Source organism: Primulina eburnea, chromosome 14 (assembly GCF_022965805.1).
Source record: "Primulina eburnea isolate SZY01 chromosome 14, ASM2296580v1, whole genome shotgun sequence".
Taxonomy (NCBI): Eukaryota; Viridiplantae; Streptophyta; class Magnoliopsida; order Lamiales; family Gesneriaceae; genus Primulina; species Primulina eburnea.
The window spans coordinates 27,761,469-27,778,169 of NC_133114.1; the positions used below are offsets into that span (position 1 = coordinate 27,761,469).

The 16,701-nt window shown below is 35.2% G+C and overlaps 3 protein-coding genes across 8 annotated transcripts; all 3 read left to right on the forward strand.

The window, feature by feature from the left end:
- The first annotated feature begins 3,601 nt into the window (after nt 1–3,601).
- On the forward strand, nt 3,602–7,299 carry LOC140812986 (uncharacterized). Of its 5 annotated transcripts, none has more exons than XM_073171380.1 (4): nt 3,602–3,868; nt 4,219–4,577; nt 4,746–6,617; nt 7,029–7,299. In XM_073171380.1, the coding sequence occupies exons 2-4, from the start codon at nt 4,234–4,236 to the stop codon at nt 7,159–7,161; spliced, it is 2,349 nt and encodes a 782-aa protein (XP_073027481.1). In that variant the 5' UTR covers nt 3,602–3,868; nt 4,219–4,233; the 3' UTR covers nt 7,162–7,299. The 5 variants fall into 5 exon arrangements, with proteins under 5 accessions (XP_073027481.1, XP_073027480.1, XP_073027482.1 ...); XM_073171379.1 differs by lacking the exon at nt 3,602–3,868 and adding an exon at nt 3,875–4,014; XM_073171378.1 differs by lacking the exon at nt 3,602–3,868 and having other exon boundaries at nt 4,076–4,577.
- A 583-nt stretch (nt 7,300–7,882) lies between these two features.
- LOC140812786 (uncharacterized) lies at nt 7,883–8,815 on the forward strand. 2 transcript variants are annotated; one of them, XM_073171140.1, is made up of 2 exons: nt 7,883–8,286; nt 8,378–8,815. In XM_073171140.1, exons 1-2 carry the CDS (start codon nt 8,052–8,054, stop codon nt 8,668–8,670), a joined length of 528 nt encoding a protein of 175 aa, XP_073027241.1. In that variant the 5' UTR covers nt 7,883–8,051; the 3' UTR covers nt 8,671–8,815. The 2 variants fall into 2 exon arrangements, with proteins under 2 accessions (XP_073027241.1, XP_073027242.1); XM_073171141.1 differs by having other exon boundaries at nt 7,884–8,286; nt 8,381–8,815.
- Nucleotides 8,816–11,721: 2,906 nt separating this feature from the next.
- On the forward strand, nt 11,722–16,359 carry LOC140812987 (CBL-interacting serine/threonine-protein kinase 1-like). Its single transcript, XM_073171383.1, is given in 13 exon segments — nt 11,722–12,234; nt 12,498–12,560; nt 13,474–13,545; nt 13,883–13,990; nt 14,117–14,197; nt 14,294–14,473; nt 14,562–14,777; nt 14,878–14,934; nt 14,936–14,971; nt 15,077–15,193; nt 15,673–15,735; nt 15,821–15,895; nt 15,966–16,359. Coding segments are annotated over 13 exon segments (1,365 nt in total). The 5' UTR covers nt 11,722–12,006; the 3' UTR covers nt 16,035–16,359.
- Nucleotides 16,360–16,701: the final 342 nt, after the last annotated feature.

Genomic DNA, 16,701 nt, shown 5'->3' on the forward strand with positions numbered 1-16,701 from the left:
GTGATTATCGATAAATTATGAAATTGTCATATGATTATGTATTTGATGTATATCATGACAATGAAATTGAGAAATGAATAATGTATATGAATTGACGTTGTAAGAACTCGATTGGAGAAGCCGGACGCAAAAATAGTTCAAAAATAAATATTTGGTACATGACATGTGGCGCCCGAGCGGTAGAAAATGACCGCCCGAGCGCCAGTGTGGCACAAAAAGTGTTCTTGGACAGAACATGCCGCGCCCGAGCGATAGTTTTTGACCGCTCGAGCGCGGTACATATTTGACTCGGGGGCAGAACCTCTCGCGCTCGAGCGCGAGAATTCTACCGCCCGAGCGCGAGAGCGGTGGAGATAAGATTAAATTATTTCTTCCTTCTTTCTTCATTTCATCATACGATAACATCGAAAAAGTCGAGAGAATATCAATTTCTTCCGTCCGAATCGACTTCGAAACGCTGTCTAAACGCGAAACAAATTATATATTTGTGATCTTCGCGTCGAGGGCTTCTGACTGAGGTAATTTTCTTTTGATTCCAGCAGCTTTAAATATCCAAGTGCTGGAATAGCATGTATTTGAAGTTGAATTTCTGATATGTAGTAGAATAACCGACAAGAAACTTGTATTCGAAGTCGGAATTTAATTATGATATGATTTGGATTTGATATGAATTTTTGGAGTTTCAAACGATATTTGAAACTCATATTAATGATTTTGGAGTATGTTATTGATTGGAATGAGTATGTTATTGATGTAGATAAAGTGTAATATCAATATCTTCAGGCTACATCAACTGGAAACGAAGAATTGAGGTATGTTGAGACCGGGTAACATACGACAGATATCTGTCTTATATGATATATGATTGGATTGATTGGATTGGAATACGTGTCTATATGCCTAATTTTTGATTTGATGTGGCATACATGACATTATGATTTGAATATCGATGTATAAAATAAATGTTTTGTTAACACACATCATTTTATGCATACATCGATACATGACTTGCACGTTGAGCTATGATCCTTGGATACCTTGATATGATTGGATTGGATTCCGGGGTTTGTGAACACAATCGCTATGCCGGTATTATATGACCCGTAAAGCATAGACAATTGTGGCCCCATATGATTGGATATGAGATGTGGGATTTGATGGCGCTTTGCCGACGCTATCATACGTGTATTCCCATATCGGCCGGTGTGCCAGCTCGAGCATTGATTTGATTTGATAGCGATTCGATTGATTCTGACATGTGCTCAGTGGATGGGCATTTGACCTGATACCTCCACGACATACATGCATTGCATACCATATATCATTGTTTAGATATCTGTGGTATATATGATTGGTTGTTCCATACGGAGCTTTGCTCACCCCAAGAGGGGGCTGTTGTTGTCTTTGTGTGTGGACAATGGCAGGTACTCCAGGATATCAGGAGACCGGAGAGGGTACTTCTGGTGGGAGCCACAGCTTGGGCTGAGGTTTATGTTTATGTCTTGTTCCCAGTATATCTGTATATGTATCTATATACCGGGGCATGTCCCGAGGATATGAGATGTTTGTATGTGATTGGTTGTGATTACGTGTGGGCATGATTATGGCGTGAGATGAGATACTATTTTTAGTATTAAAATAAAATGACTTGGGCTCATTGTAAAGAAAATTTAAACTCGTTTTCCGTTGTGATTAATTAACCCTAATCAGATTGCATTGTAATAACGATTAGGAGCTAAGGGCCCCACATGTATTATTTTGGGATGTTTAATAATATAATGAGTTTATGATTTTTTTAGTTGTTATTTTTGTCATTTTGGTTATTTGTGAATGAATTTACTTTTTTATGTCTTATTTAAAATTATATCATAGATATATTTTACTTTTAAAAAGCTCGAATCGAGCTCTGCTTAATTAACATGATAAAAGAGTTTTTAACGAGTCGAGCTCAGGCTTTTCTCGAGCTTAGTAATTTCAAGACAAACCGAGTTCGAGCTTGATAATAGAAGTTCGAATCAGCTCGAGCTCAAACAATCTTAAACGAATCAAGCTCAAGCCTGATACTGTTTGATTTGATTTGGATTGTTTACATATGTATCGTTCGCCTACCGTTTTTTAGAAAAATAGAATTTACGTTGCTTTTTTTCTTTTGGAAATTTAATCTACATTGGAGTTATGCAATCCAAATATCATATAATTTTAACATGTATACTTAAGTTAAATTGATCAAGTGGTAATCTGTCAAATTAGAATTCAAACATTGTTTTAAGGGATGATAGCTTTTCTTCTTTTAATGACCAAAAAACCTTTTACTTTTTATTTAGATAATTTCGACCATGACTTTGCCAATGAAAAGTCGTTGGACAAAGAAATAAGTAGTTGGAGTGGGATGATAGCTTTTCTTCTTTATATTTTTGTAAATATTTATATTGTTTCATATATAATATATATATTTTTTAAAAATGTAAGTCTTCTCCCATGTTTTAAATATTTGTTTTTTCCTAAAGTAAAATTTACATCCCTCTAATTAAATAGGAGGTTTTTGATGTGTTAATTAGGAAGGATTTTATAAAATAATGATATTTTTTATATTAAAAAAAAGACAAAGAAAATATGTTTTCCTATATTTAAAAAAGACTAATGTTGGATATTTGTCTTGGCGATGTTTCCTTCTGAAGCTTCGGACTCGGTGAATTTTGAACGTTGCGAATGTGCGATCGATGCGATTGATTGAGACTCAAAATCTTAATTCTTTCAAATAAAGAGTCGGGACACTTTTTACCAATGAGCATCTGGGAAAATACAAAAAAAATTAGGACGTTTTGTATATTTATTTTTTTGCACGTGTTGATATATGTAAATACTCTGATAAAAAATAATAGAATTGTCAAAAATCGAAAGATATAAAGTTAAAAATAAAATTTGATGATATAAAATACCAAAATCGAAAAAAAAAATTTATCACATAAGGAATTCATTTTAAAATAATTATGATGTCCATATCAAACTTTTTTCTCCAATATTTTTTTTGTTATCAGTACTCAGTAATTGTACTAAATAAATCCATTATTTTTTATATGTTGCTCTAGCTTTTGGTATCTAAATCCCTTCCATTAGTTAGTTATTTATCTCCGGGAAGTGGTTGTCACGCAGATAAGTTGCAGAAAATCATCATTCCAAGCAGTTGAAAATATTTTAGGCTCGTGAATATATATATCGACTTGATTTATATCGAGAGTGAAAAATAATATTTTTGATATAAAAAAATATTTTTTTAGGTCGGATATGAGATTTGTCTTACAAAATTGACCCTAAAGACAGTCTCGTGTAAGTTTTTTGTGATATTTCAATACTTGATAATCACAAACTAGGAGTATATGTAAATGTTGGAGAACAAAATTTTATTTAAAGCTCACAAGATAAAAAAGATACCAATGATGCCGAACATATAATTCTGTAAACGTAAATAATTTACTTTTAAAATAAAATATTATATATTAATATATTTTTAAATAAAATTTTATATTTTATATCTTCTAATTATGTACATACACTCGACCCGTTACCCATTTTTTGTACTCGTTCCGACCCGTCGACACTCGTCAGACCTTGGGTCGGTGCCATTCCCGAGCCTCTTCCCCAAAATATATATAAAATGGAAATTATATATTGAGGTTCATGGATTGGGCACACGCGTACGTGGTAACATCCATGGATGCGGGATAGCTTTGGATTAACCAACGGTTCAGATTTAATTTGGTATCAGTAAATATTCCCTGGTCCTTGCCATCGAGGATCTCCTCCTCCTCTCCCTATCTACCCAGGAGACCCGAAAAAGTCAAGCTTAATTTCACACTACCGTGAAAAGGTAAAGCCTCTGGGTTTTTTTGGGTTTGAATTGCTGCTTTTTTCTCACTGAATTAAATTACTTACGGAATTGTGCCATCAAATTTGCGGGAGTTGTGATTTTTTTTTTTTTTTGAGGTCGAGTTGTGAATTTTTAACCGTTTAAAGGTATAATCTTGGCTGTCGATTGTCATGGTTTCGATTTTTTACTGGTACCAGTTCCTAATTTTGTGCTGTTGGTCGCTGAAAGTTGGTGCATTGTTGTTTCCTTGGGGTTTTTTTCTCTGGGAAACCTCGTCGTCTCTTTGCTTGATTGTATTCCCGTCTGTTTAGTTTTTCGAGATGTGATTTTTTCAGTAATTGGTGATACAGGTTATGTGAATTGCGATGGGTACGACGAAGAAAATTATAGCCATATGCCAATCTGGAGGGGAATTTGTGAGCAACAAAGATGATGGGTCCTTATATTATGCGGGTGGGGAAGCTTATGCCTTGGACCTGGATCAGCACACCCAATTGAAAGATTTCAAACATGAACTTGCTGAAACATTTCAATGCGGTGTGGATGGCATGGGGATCAAGTATTTTCTCCCTGGGAACAGGAAGACCCTCATCAGTATATCTAAGGATAAGGACCTTCACCGCATGGTTAACTTCTTTAAGGAATCTGACCAGGTGGAAGTTTTTGTATTTACTGCTTCCCGAAATGTGTCCAATATGCCTGCCAGTAGGTACTTTTCATCTTGCAGTTTTAGCATGTTCAATATGAACTGTTTCCCCTGCCCTGCGGTGCTGCCCCCAGAATTGTAGTTGCTTGTATGCTGATTTATTATCGGAGCATTATAGAGGTCAATTTTAGTATGTTCCGAAAGGAATGCATGATTTTCTTAATTATACAGGTCTAGCAGAACGATTGCTTCTGAGTCAGAACTTCCTACTGATGTCCCTGTGGACCTTATGCAAACTGATGATGCAATTGTCTTGGATGAACCTATTGAAACTACAACACTTGATGTTTATCCTTTTGGCCATGAAGATAAGCACCGTAGAGCAGCGACTCAGTGGGAAAATATTATCACTGGTGTGGACCAAAGATTTAATACATTTGCCGAATTCCGTGAAGCTCTGCATAAGTACTCGATTGCCCATGGATTCACCTACAAATATAAGAAAAACGACAGTCATCGTGTTACTGCCAAGTGCAAAACAGAAGGCTGTCCATGGCGTATATATGCATCTAGATTGGCTACCACTCAACTAATATGCATAAAGAAAATGAATCCGGAGCACACTTGTGAAGGGGCTACTGTAAAAGCTGGTTATAGGGCGACTAGAGGATGGATAGGAAGCATCATTAAGGAAAAATTGAAAGTTTCTCCAAATTACAAGCCAAAAGACATAGCGAGTGACATCAAACGTGATTATGGCATTCAGTTGAATTATACTCAAGCTTGGCGAGCCAAGGAGATTGCACGAGAGCAGCTTCAGGGTTCATACAGAGAGGCGTATTCACAGTTACCACTTTTTTGTGAGAAGATAATGGAGACTAATCCCGGTAGTCTCGCCACATTGAGTACGAAAGAAGATTCAAGCTTCCGCCAACTTTTTGTCTCGTTTCATGCCTCAATATCTGGTTTTCACCAGTGTCGCCCCCTTATTTTTCTTGATAGCACTCTTCTTTACTCAAAATACCAAGGTACTTTATTAGCAGCTACTGCGGCAGATGGGAATGATGATTTTTTCCCTGTAGCATTTGCTGTGGTTGACGAAGAAACCGAAAATAACTGGCACTGGTTTCTGTCACAATTAAAATCTGCTCTCTCGACATCTGAGCAAATTACTTTTGTTTCCGATTTCCAGAAAGGCATAAGAGAATCTTTGCTCGGCATTTTTGGCAAGGAATGCTGCCATGGTTACTGTCTGCGCTGTCTTGCTGAGAAACTTAATAAAGATCTCAAAGGACAATTTTCACATGATGCTAGGCGGCTCATGGTTCAAGATTTCTATGCGGCTGCCTATGCACCAAAACTCGAGGTGTTTGAAAGTTGTGTAAAAAACATAAAGGCCATCTCAGATGAGGCTTATAATTGGGTCATCAGTAGTGAGCCAGATCACTGGGCTAACGCATTTTTTGGTGGGGCGAGATACAATCACATGACATCCAACTTCGGCCAACAGTTTTACAGTTGGGTGTCTGAGGTGGATGAGTTGCCAATTACTCAGATGGTCGATGTTTTGCGCGGCAAGATCATGGAACTAATTTATAGGCGAAGGCTTGAATCGACCCAGTGGGTTACAAGGTTGACACCTTTTATGGAGGACAGGCTTCAGAATGAGGCAGCAAAATCTAGATCACTTCACGTGTTACTCTCACATGGGAGTGTCTTTGAGGTCCGTGGTGAATCTGTTGAAATAGTTGATATCGATCACTGGGACTGTAGTTGCAAAGGATGGCAGCTCACAGGATTGCCTTGTTGTCATGCTATTGCTGTTCTTGAATGCCTTGGCAGGAGCCTCTATGATTATTGCTCTAGATACTTCATGTCGGAAAGCTACCGTTTGACTTATTCGGAGTCGATCAACCCCATACCAACTATGGAGAAACAAGAGCAAAGTGAAGTGCTGGTGGAAGCGACTATAGTAACTCCTCCGCCTACTAAGCGCGCTCCAGGCCGACCAAAGATGAAATCTGCAGACTCTGTGGATATCATTAAGCGCCAGCTCCAGTGTAGTAAATGCAAGGGCCTCGGCCACAATAAGAAAACATGCAAGTAAGTTTTTATACTCTCTCCCTCTTGACTCTTCCTCACACACATAAGGTTCTAAGCAATTAAGCAGTTGGGATTCAAAGATATTGATAGCAGATTTCATCTAGTAGTCATATCTCTGCAGACTCACGTTCCAACGCAGTTGAATCATGAAATGATAACAATGACACTACAGTTCTGTTTCATGCATCGAGAATCATATTTGATGTTTCCTTTCCCGAAAATTACGTTGCCACAACTGTCTGCCCGACTTTGTCCGTGTAGTAATAGTACCCCTGGAATCATAGCTTCAGTGCAATGTGCTCTGTCGCATGGTTTTAGTTTTCATATATATGTAGTTCAAGCATATGCCTGGTTTTAGTTTTAGTTTTAGTTTTAGTTTTTCATACTCTGTCTTGGTTGTTTGAACTACAGCAAGGCCAAGGGGCTTGAAGAACCAGAGACTCCTCTTTTGATTTGGGGGCCGACGAGCGACAATGAGCCCGAGCCAGAACTGGAACGGGAACCAGAACCGGAACCGGAACGCGAACCCATAGGAAGCAGTTGATTGATTGATTAATTTTGGTGTCCGTGTCTACATGATATCTTCTAGCTAGCTTACTTGTGCATAATTGTGACCAAGTACGCCATAGAAATATGATCTACAGATTTTGCAATTAGTTTCAAGAAAGCTCTTTTTTATTTTTGTTTGGATGCTTTCAATATTTTGTGATCCATTTTTTCTCCATGAACTCATTTTTTTACGCCACCACTTGAAGAAGTTGGGTGTTCAATTTTAAAGTCGCGTCCTTTCAAACACGATTGTTCGATAATATTCTCTGGCTTAGCCAAAATGCCTGAATTTGGCTTAGACCGGAACAACGAGATGAATTTGTACTATCATTTTCCTCTAGATTTTAACGTTCTAAAATATAAGATTCATTCTAGTTTGTTAATGTTCTAGAATTAAAATTTAATAACGAGACAACGTAACGTTTTTTTCCCCTCAAAAAAATAATTTAAAAGACGTCAAGGTTGTCTTTATTAATTATCAGACAATAAGAACCGGATTAGCAATTCCGACTCCTTAATATTTGTGAAGAACCGGGAATGTTAAACCGGCCAACCTCTTTCAAGACCAAAAGTAGCGGTTGGAAGTGACTAATCGAAATTGCAAGGCAAAATTTGCCACGATTGCTGCCACTCGTCATCTAACTAAAGCTAGCACCGTTCCTCGTATCCATCATCTCACCTCCAACTCGACAATATATATACAAACGTGTACATAGCAGTAGAACATGCATTACTAAGCTCACGGTTTGATTTGTTCTTGTGCATGGTGTTGATTGATTGCGAAGATTCATATATATACTTCCGTATGCCATATATGTGGGTGTTGCTTGTTCTAGCTGCGGTAGTTGTACTAGTTCTTGTAGTTGTATCCCGATATCACGCACTATGAGGAGCAGTGGAGTCTTTTTCGTGCTGTTTTTGGTGGTCGCGGCAGTGATTTTCAATAAAACTGATGTCGACTGCAAGGCCACTACTGAAAAGATAGAAGAAGAGGCGGCGGGTGAGGGTAAACAAGCCAAGGGGAGTGACGGTGGTTCGGAATCTTGGGCTGAGTGGGCGAAGGACAAGTTATCCTTTAAATCTGCTGATGATCAAGACAGCCATGATAACGCCAATCAAGGTATGATGTTAACCTACGCGAAGAAAATTATGTTTTCCAAATGTTAGACGAGTTTCACGCGTATATGTTTACTTGGATATATATCATACAGCAGACAAGGCCGGTTGTGTGAAGGACAAGGCATTTGAATCGGCCGAGGAAGCGAGAAAGAAAGCAGCGGAAGCTTATGACAAGGCTTGGGAAGCTAAAGATAAAGTGGAGGAGAAAGTGTGCGATATGGGAAAGAAACTGGCAGAGGAAAGCAAGAAGAGAACAGCTGAAGCAGAAGACACGTTGTATTGGGCGGAAGAGAGAGCAAAAGAGGGGTACGAAGCAGCCAAATCCATGGTGGAAGAGACGTATGAATCGGGCAAGGAAAAGTTAAGTCACGACCAAGAACTGTGAACGCATGCACATGATTACGATCGAGTGGTTTTTTTTTTTTTTTTTTTGATTTCTTTGTTTTCCCTCTTTTTAAATTTCCCTTATTTTAATAATATTTTCAAGAATCAGAACAATAAATAAAAAAAGAAATGATATTTACCCTTAAGTCTCTTGTATGTATTTTCATTGATTCTCTCATCTCCTTTCTCCACGATGGTATTTTTATTTCATTTCTTCCCATTTTTTTTAAAACAAAATGTGAAAAAATTAGCCTCGTGGAAATCTTAACTACTAATAAATATTGAGTAAAGTTTTTGAAAAATTATACATAAATGTGAGTGTACAATAAAAATTATTGTTCATGCATCTGTACGTGTACCGTTCATTTTTATTTTTGTATAGGTTCTTTTTTCTTTAAAAAATTAGAAATTAAAATTTGAAAATGTTTAAAACAAATTGAAGATGTTAATTTAATTATACATAAAAACTAATTATTATAATATAGTTTTTTTATCAAGTATTTTTTACTTTCCTAACTAAAATTCTAGCTTTGCTTGGCATCCTCGTAAAGTTTTTTGTTTCTTAGTAATAAAAGAGAATTTTTTACTTTTTATATATTAATAAATTGTCGAAACAAATTTACCCGGTGAAAAAAAATTGTCAAATTTTATTGTATGTTTTTTTAATTTATTATATATTAATAAATTGTCAGATTTTTAATGCGTGGATCCAATCCTTAACTGGTGCAGACATGCGAGCTAAAGCATTATCAATTGTCGCTTTCCATGATATTAATCTTGATATTTGTTTCGAAGTTTACCTTGTAATTTTGAGATGAAAAGGTCCTATTAATCCAAAAATTACTCCACATGATCTAACAAAAATGACAAAAATTTATGTGAGACAGTCTCACGTAAGTTGCGATAATAATATACAAATATGTCCATTGATTTCATGCATGTGTAACACCCAAATAATTGATGCAATAGATGATTGATTGGTCCCTTCTGCATTATTAGTGCCCCTCGATTATAATATTAATAAGGGCTTGTCTTTATTTTGAGTATAATAATAATAATAATAATAATAACAATAATAATATGTCCCCTCAATTATTATTTGTATAAATTTAATGAGGCATGCGACATGGTTTTCATTAATTAATTATTTAAAATAGTGTTATTGATTTTTGTTTGAGTGTTTGAAATAATTCTTCATTAAAATAATGCGATCTTGGCAATATATTAATTTTATTTGAAACTTTGAATTTTTTTTAAATTTTTCCCAACTTTGAAATATATAATCATTCTTATTAATATGTGGCAAGTTTTAGAGATTTTAAAAGTCTAAATTGTGAATTTTGGAATTTTATTATTGAAATTAAATAAAAGTTGATGTGAAAAAAATAATATTATTTGATTTTTCTAGTGGATTCGACTGAAGTGACGTACATTTTATTATTATTATTATTATTATTATTATTATTAAAGATATGTGAGAAAATTAGGTACGGATAAACTGAAACGCGGTGCTGTCTTTTGGTATCAAGGCATAATTAATTTATTTTCTCTATATTTTAAAAAGCCTTGTAACTTTTGTTTATAGAGTGGACATCAAAGTCATTATCAAGGATACTTCCAATTGAGAAACGATGACTTCTCGTTCCTTCCAATTAATTTTTTTTTTGTTACTTTTTTAAAATTTTAAAAAAAATAGTATATATCTTTACGATAAAAACTTGTGTGAGACGGTTTCACGGATCATAATTATAAGATGGGTATTTTATTTGGGTTATCAATGAAAAAATATTATGCTAAGAGTATTACTTTTTATTGTGAATATCGATAGGGTTGATCCGTTTTAGAGATTAAGATCCGTGAGACGGTATCACATGATACCCACTCTTACAAAAATCTCTCAAGTATTCTGTTTTTCTAATCGTCGATATATCAACAATTTTTTCTCAAAATCACAACTTATTTTCAATATTATTCATGTCAATTTACATCATACCCTCTTCTGTAACATTAATATGATTAATATAAATCAATTTAATTATATAAAAGACTTTACAACATGAGCAAATAGGTTGGTGTAGATAATATTTGTGAAAGCAATAATTGTGGTGAAATGCAATAGCAATTTTACGATTTCACGTGTTTGAATTGAGCTATTATTATCAATTATAATTTTTGTCAGGCTGGCATCGATATTGAAAAATAACAATCGTGTTTTTGTATTCTTTGATAAATATAATAAAAAATTCCACATATATTTGTACCACAAGGATAATTTTTCAAAACTCGTGATATCTGAGAAATGAAATAAATGTCAAATCACAAAAGATAAATCTTAGGGTAAGATTCAATTTTGTCATCTACTTTTTTAATTGATGATCAAAATTAACTTTGTTATTTAACATTGCCGGTGCATCTCTTTCCTTCCCTTTCAATTAATAAACGTGAAAACCAACTCAATCACGAAAGTACCACTATACCCCTCAATTAATGGAGATTTTTGTCATTACTTGGTGAGAATGAAAATCGAAAATCAGAAGAAACACATAAATTTTTGTCTATCACATGTGCAACTTCAACCTGTGTTACATTATCATTTTATAATATAATTAATAAAAAAATATCATAAAAATATGAAATAATAATATTCATGAATCAAATATTTTTCACTCAAATCAATATATATTATATTATATTTCGTAACATAACTAATAAAAATAATATTTTGAAATGAAAAATACTTTTTTATATAAAATAAAAAGTAATAAGTTTCACGAATGGGTTAAGTCAGAATATGTTCACAAAATTGACATGTGAGACGATTTAACGAATTTTTTTGTGATATATATGTATTTGTCTATGTGTTACTCTCGGTGCGTTTTATATGAAATATTCATACGACATCTAAATTTATTCAAAGCAAAAATAATAGTAATAAAATTCATATATTTTTTATTTAAAATCATAAATTTGTGCTAGTATAAAAAAATAACACGAGTGGCTTCCTTATACGTAAATAAATGAAAAAAAAAAGTAAAAAAAAAATTAAATTCAAAGAGTCAATTGGTAGCGAGGCTCGGGTTAGGAAGGGGCAATGCGAACACACACGGCCATTTAAAGGAGTTGAATTGGGAATACCGTTTCAAAATTTCCGAGAGACGCAGAAACCAGTCAGAGGAGGCTGCCTAAATTTCCACCCAATCCAGTAAATATTTGTATCTATATATATATATATACGTCAATAGCTACACACAACTAGATTTTACTGCCAGGAGAAATATCAAATTTCTAGTGTTGCTAACGTACCTGGGCAGGCAAATTTTGCGATTGATTGCTGGAAATGGTCCTGTTACACGCCGGAAATGATGAAGAATTGCGGGGATCGGACGAAGAGCCGATCTGGAAGAGGAAGAAGGGGATGCGATTGGGGAAGTACGAGTTTGGGAGGACACTGGGAGAAGGCAATTTCGCGAAGGTCAAATTCGCCAGGCATGTAGACTCCGATCGCCCCTTCGCCATCAAGATCTTGGAGAAGAACACGATCCTGGACCTCAAGCTCACCCATCAGGTACTCTAGCAGATCGATTTTTTGATCACTTCTTGAGAAACTTTTCTGGTCAACAGTTTGTGGCCGTGTTTGGATTTACGTGATTTTCTGTTAATTGGTGATAATCGAAGAAGAGTCGAGGAGGCATGCAGCTACCTCCATATTTTGATTCAACCGATCGATTGATTTTCGCCATATACAAACTGTTATAGTAGTAATTTTGGTGCTTTCTTCTTTTTTCTATCTAACATGTTAATGAAATTATTTCGATTGGAGGAGTGCAGATTAAGAGGGAAATTGGCACTTTGAAGCTTCTCAAACATCCAAATGTTGTCAGATTATATGAGGTATGCGTGTTTCAACTTTTGCGATGCCTCACGTGCATATAATCATCACATCTTCGCCATTTTTAAAGCGACAATCTTGATCATGAGCAAAATAATGTATTGGTGTTTAATCATTTTTGCTATGTTCTTTTGGTGGGGCTTTCACTTTTTGTTAACAACAATTAATCAATTGCTGGACCAGGCTTTTTGTTCCTATGGATTAAGTTCACAGATGCATGATCTAGTTTATGATATTGGCTATCGGGACAGTCGATTTTTTTATTTTTTATTTTTATAAATTTTAATTTTCCTTTGTTTGCAACTTTACGGTAGAGACAACATACGTAATAAATAATGAAAAGACTCGTTTGTTTGAGACAATTTTAAATAATAATAATAATAATAATAATAATAATTGCTGTTATTTATGAAAAAATAAGCCGTGGATTGACTGTCGATTAGCGACAAGGAATACATTGTAGCATAAAATTCCTTTTGTGGCGGGCGTAGCAGCACACAAAAGGGTAAAATGGGAAATAGATAACGACGATTCATTTTATCCTTGGCATTGGCATTTGGGCCCCATCGTTTGTGTCTTCTTGTGGTGCATAAATGTGGACCCGATTCATGGTAACATGTTTCTTGTTTATTTTTTCTTTTCTTTTCCCCCTTTTTTTTGTGGGGGGTTTACTACACCATATGGTAACATAGAAGTTTTCAACAATACAATGTTGACACTTGAGAATATAATATAATTATAACAATAATGATGATAAATTGATAATATCCCTGGGGAAAAAAATTATATGTGGTGGGTAACGTGATATACGTCATTAGAAAAATTGTGGTTTTCTTGATTTGTTTTTTAGTTATGGACAATCTCTCTCTTTACAAAAACTGGTGCTCACATCTACGTGAATGAACATGGGAACAGGTCTTAGCGAGCAAGACCAAGATATACATGGTCCTTGAGTACGTGAATGGTGGTGAATTATTTGATAGAATTGTAAGTATCCTTTCCATGATGCAGGCCTGGATTAACACGCACGCACACGCACGTATTTCGTTAGTGCTCTGTTAAGTTTTATGAAGCTAAATAAATCTATTTCGGGAATACCAATTGTATTCTTTTTGGTGTACACTTGTCCTCTTTAGAAGTATCCATGCGTATGAAAATGTTTTTATATCATTAGTACACTCCTTTTCTCTGAACAATCTTGAAATCATTGCTTTGTTCCCCCCAAACCTCAGATGCAACGGTCTATAACGATCAAAAAATTTTACGTTCACATATATTATTATATAAGATTACAATTACGGTTATCATTTTTCGTGGTTTACAGGCATCCAAAGGGAGACTCCCAGAAGCTCAAGGCAGGAAGCTCTTCCAGCAGTTAATTGATGGCGTTAGTTACTGTCATAATAAAGGTGTTTTTCACAGAGATCTCAAGGTGAGTAGAGTAATGACCCTGACTAAATGATCAGCAGAATTCACGCTACGCCATTCTCAATTCAACCTTCTTACCGCCAGGCAATTATTCATGGTCTGATGGTGTTGTTTGCATGAATTAATGCAGCTAGAAAATGTTTTGATTGATGCAAATGGAAACATTAAGATAACAGATTTCGGCCTCAGTGCGTTGCCTCAACATTTTAGGGTAACCCACTGAATCTAGATACTCCTTAAATTATGATATTTTCAACATGTTCTTATTCAGTTAAATATATTTTCCAAACTAAATATGCCTATTCAGGATGATGGCTTATTGCATACAACTTGTGGAAGTCCGAACTATGTTGCCCCTGAGATTCTCTCAAACAGAGGATATGATGGTGCGGCATCAGATACATGGTCATGTGGCGTCATCTTATACGTGATTCTGACGGGATACCTTCCCTTCGATGATCGAAATCTTGCAGTTCTTTATCAGAAGGTTTGGTGCCCACCCCAAAAAAACTTCTTAGGCACGATAATATAATTACTCCATCTTTTGAAGTTTGATGTTCTGAATTGTGTATCAGATTACTAAGGGGGACGCTCAGATACCAAAATGGTTATCTCCGGGAGCCAAAAACCTAATGAAGAGGATTCTGGATCCCAACCCTCGTACACGGATGACCATAGATGAGATAAAAGAAAATGACTGGTTCAAACAAGACTACACCCCTTTAGATCCCACGGAAGAAGAAAATGAAAATGCTTGCACAGACGATGACGTGTCTTCTTCAAATGAGGCAGTGAGAACTAAATCATTTATTCTTGAATTTATTTTCTGTTAATATTATTCTATGCTAAAACTAATGCATTCTCAATCTGCTGTTTAGCATTCAGATACAGAAAAAAGATCATGATTCACCATCTCTAATCAATGCATTTAAGTTAATCGGAATGTCCGTCTTGCCTAGATCTTTCGGGATTCTTTGAAAAAGAGGTAAGAGCGACGATAATGTGATAACAGCTTCACGCTCACACACATGTATATATCTTTTAGAATAAGTTAGCGCTGTTAATACTAAAACGTGTAAATTATGATCAGGATGTTTCTGAGAGGAAGATCAGATTTACATCAAATCATTCTCCAAAGGAATTGTTGGACAGGATAGAAGATACAGTCATACAAATGGGATTTCATGTCCAAAAGAAAAACGGAAAGGTTAATTTTTATGTACTAATTCCTATCCTCAAAAAATATAACAAACAATTTGGCATAGTACTCTGCGTCCCATGGGATCAATTTTTACCCAGTAGTTTGATTTATAATCTGGACCAACTAATAATGATTGTGCTGAATTTCAAATTATGATAAACTTGGAGAAAAGTGTATGCAACAAACACATCACAAAATTGTAGTTCAGTCATAAAGACCTACATTCATGACACATAAAGCAGAGATTTATAATTCTGTTAAGCTCTCTCACCTTCTTAGATCGATAAATAGTATATGTGGGGAATCTTTTCTGAACCAAAATTACATTCAAATCATATCGAAGATGCATTGAAATCTTTATAATATCGATCTGATTTCAAAATATATTTGTTCATTTCTAACAGGTTCCAGCATAAAATCTAAGTTTTTTCAGGGCGAATCCGACGTGTTTTTCTAAATGACGTGTTAATTTTGAATACGTACAGTTGAAAGTCATGATGGACAGCAGAAGTCAGAATGCGTCTGGAAGTCTCTCGGTAGCTGCAGAAGTAAGTTGATGGTACTTGAGATGCTGGTTTTGAACAACGATTTTTCTTAGCTTGCCAATAATGGTAAATTTTGCTACTCCATCAGGTTTTTGAGATAAGTCCATCCTTGTACGTAGTTGAGTTGCGAAAAGAATGCGGTGATCCTATAGTTTACAGACAGGTAAATTTCTTTTTTAACAGTCCCTTTGTTGCATGTATGTAATTTCCAACACCCGCCATGGTTTATGCAGTTGTGTGACAAATTATCAAACGAGTTGGGCGTACCACAAAGCCAAGAGCAGCCAGCTCTTAGCCACTGAATTCTAGAAAGTTGTGGCTTCAACCATTGCTGGTAAAGCAATCGTTGTGTACCCATTTTATCATAGCTAATTCAATCAAAACTTCATGAATATTCAAAGTATGCGAAAACTCAAGGTTCGAAGACGTCCTTGTTTTGTATGGTTGGAGGTATGTGTACCCGGCTAAAAGATAGAAAATATACACTCCTTCAACATCTCCCCTGGTGTAGATGATATATACCTTTCATTTACTTGTACAAGTCAGATGATGCATTCTCTCACCATTTATGTGAACGAATATAGTCGATGAGGAATGCGCAATCCTGGATTTACAACAATTCTTTTCTTCCTTTTGAGTAAAATGTGCAGAATTAACATGTTTGAGTGTAAGAGGAAACTGCTTGAAAATTATATCATTCAACTAACGAACGATTTCAGTTAGACTAATAATCGTGACAACTGGTGAATAGCCAAAACAGATTTCAAGCTTAGAATAGCTAAAACAAAGATACAAAGGGGAATTCAAATCAACTAGCGGGCAATCCCATAAGTAGGAGACGTCGCATTGTCATTTCTGATTTTGCAAAAAAATCAACTACTGATTTGGAACAGAAAATGTATTATTTTGCATTTTTTAAAGTCAAATTTAATTTAGTTGAATGAAAAATAATGCCATAAATATTTTAAG

Excerpts from the sequence above, each read along its gene's own strand:
- LOC140812786 (XM_073171140.1), top strand. The coding sequence starts at position 8,052 with ATGAGGAGCAGTGGAGTCTTTTTCGTGCTGTTTTTGGTGGTCGCGGCA. Across the intron at positions 8,287-8,377 it reads CCATGATAACGCCAATCAAG|CAGACAAGGCCGGTTGTGTG; the intron begins GTATGATGTTAA and ends TATATCATACAG.
- LOC140812986 (XM_073171380.1), top strand. The coding sequence starts at position 4,234 with ATGGGTACGACGAAGAAAATTATAGCCATATGCCAATCTGGAGGGGAA. Across the intron at positions 4,578-4,745 it reads TCCAATATGCCTGCCAGTAG|GTCTAGCAGAACGATTGCTT; the intron begins GTACTTTTCATC and ends TTAATTATACAG. Across the intron at positions 6,618-7,028 it reads CACAATAAGAAAACATGCAA|CAAGGCCAAGGGGCTTGAAG; the intron begins GTAAGTTTTTAT and ends TTTGAACTACAG.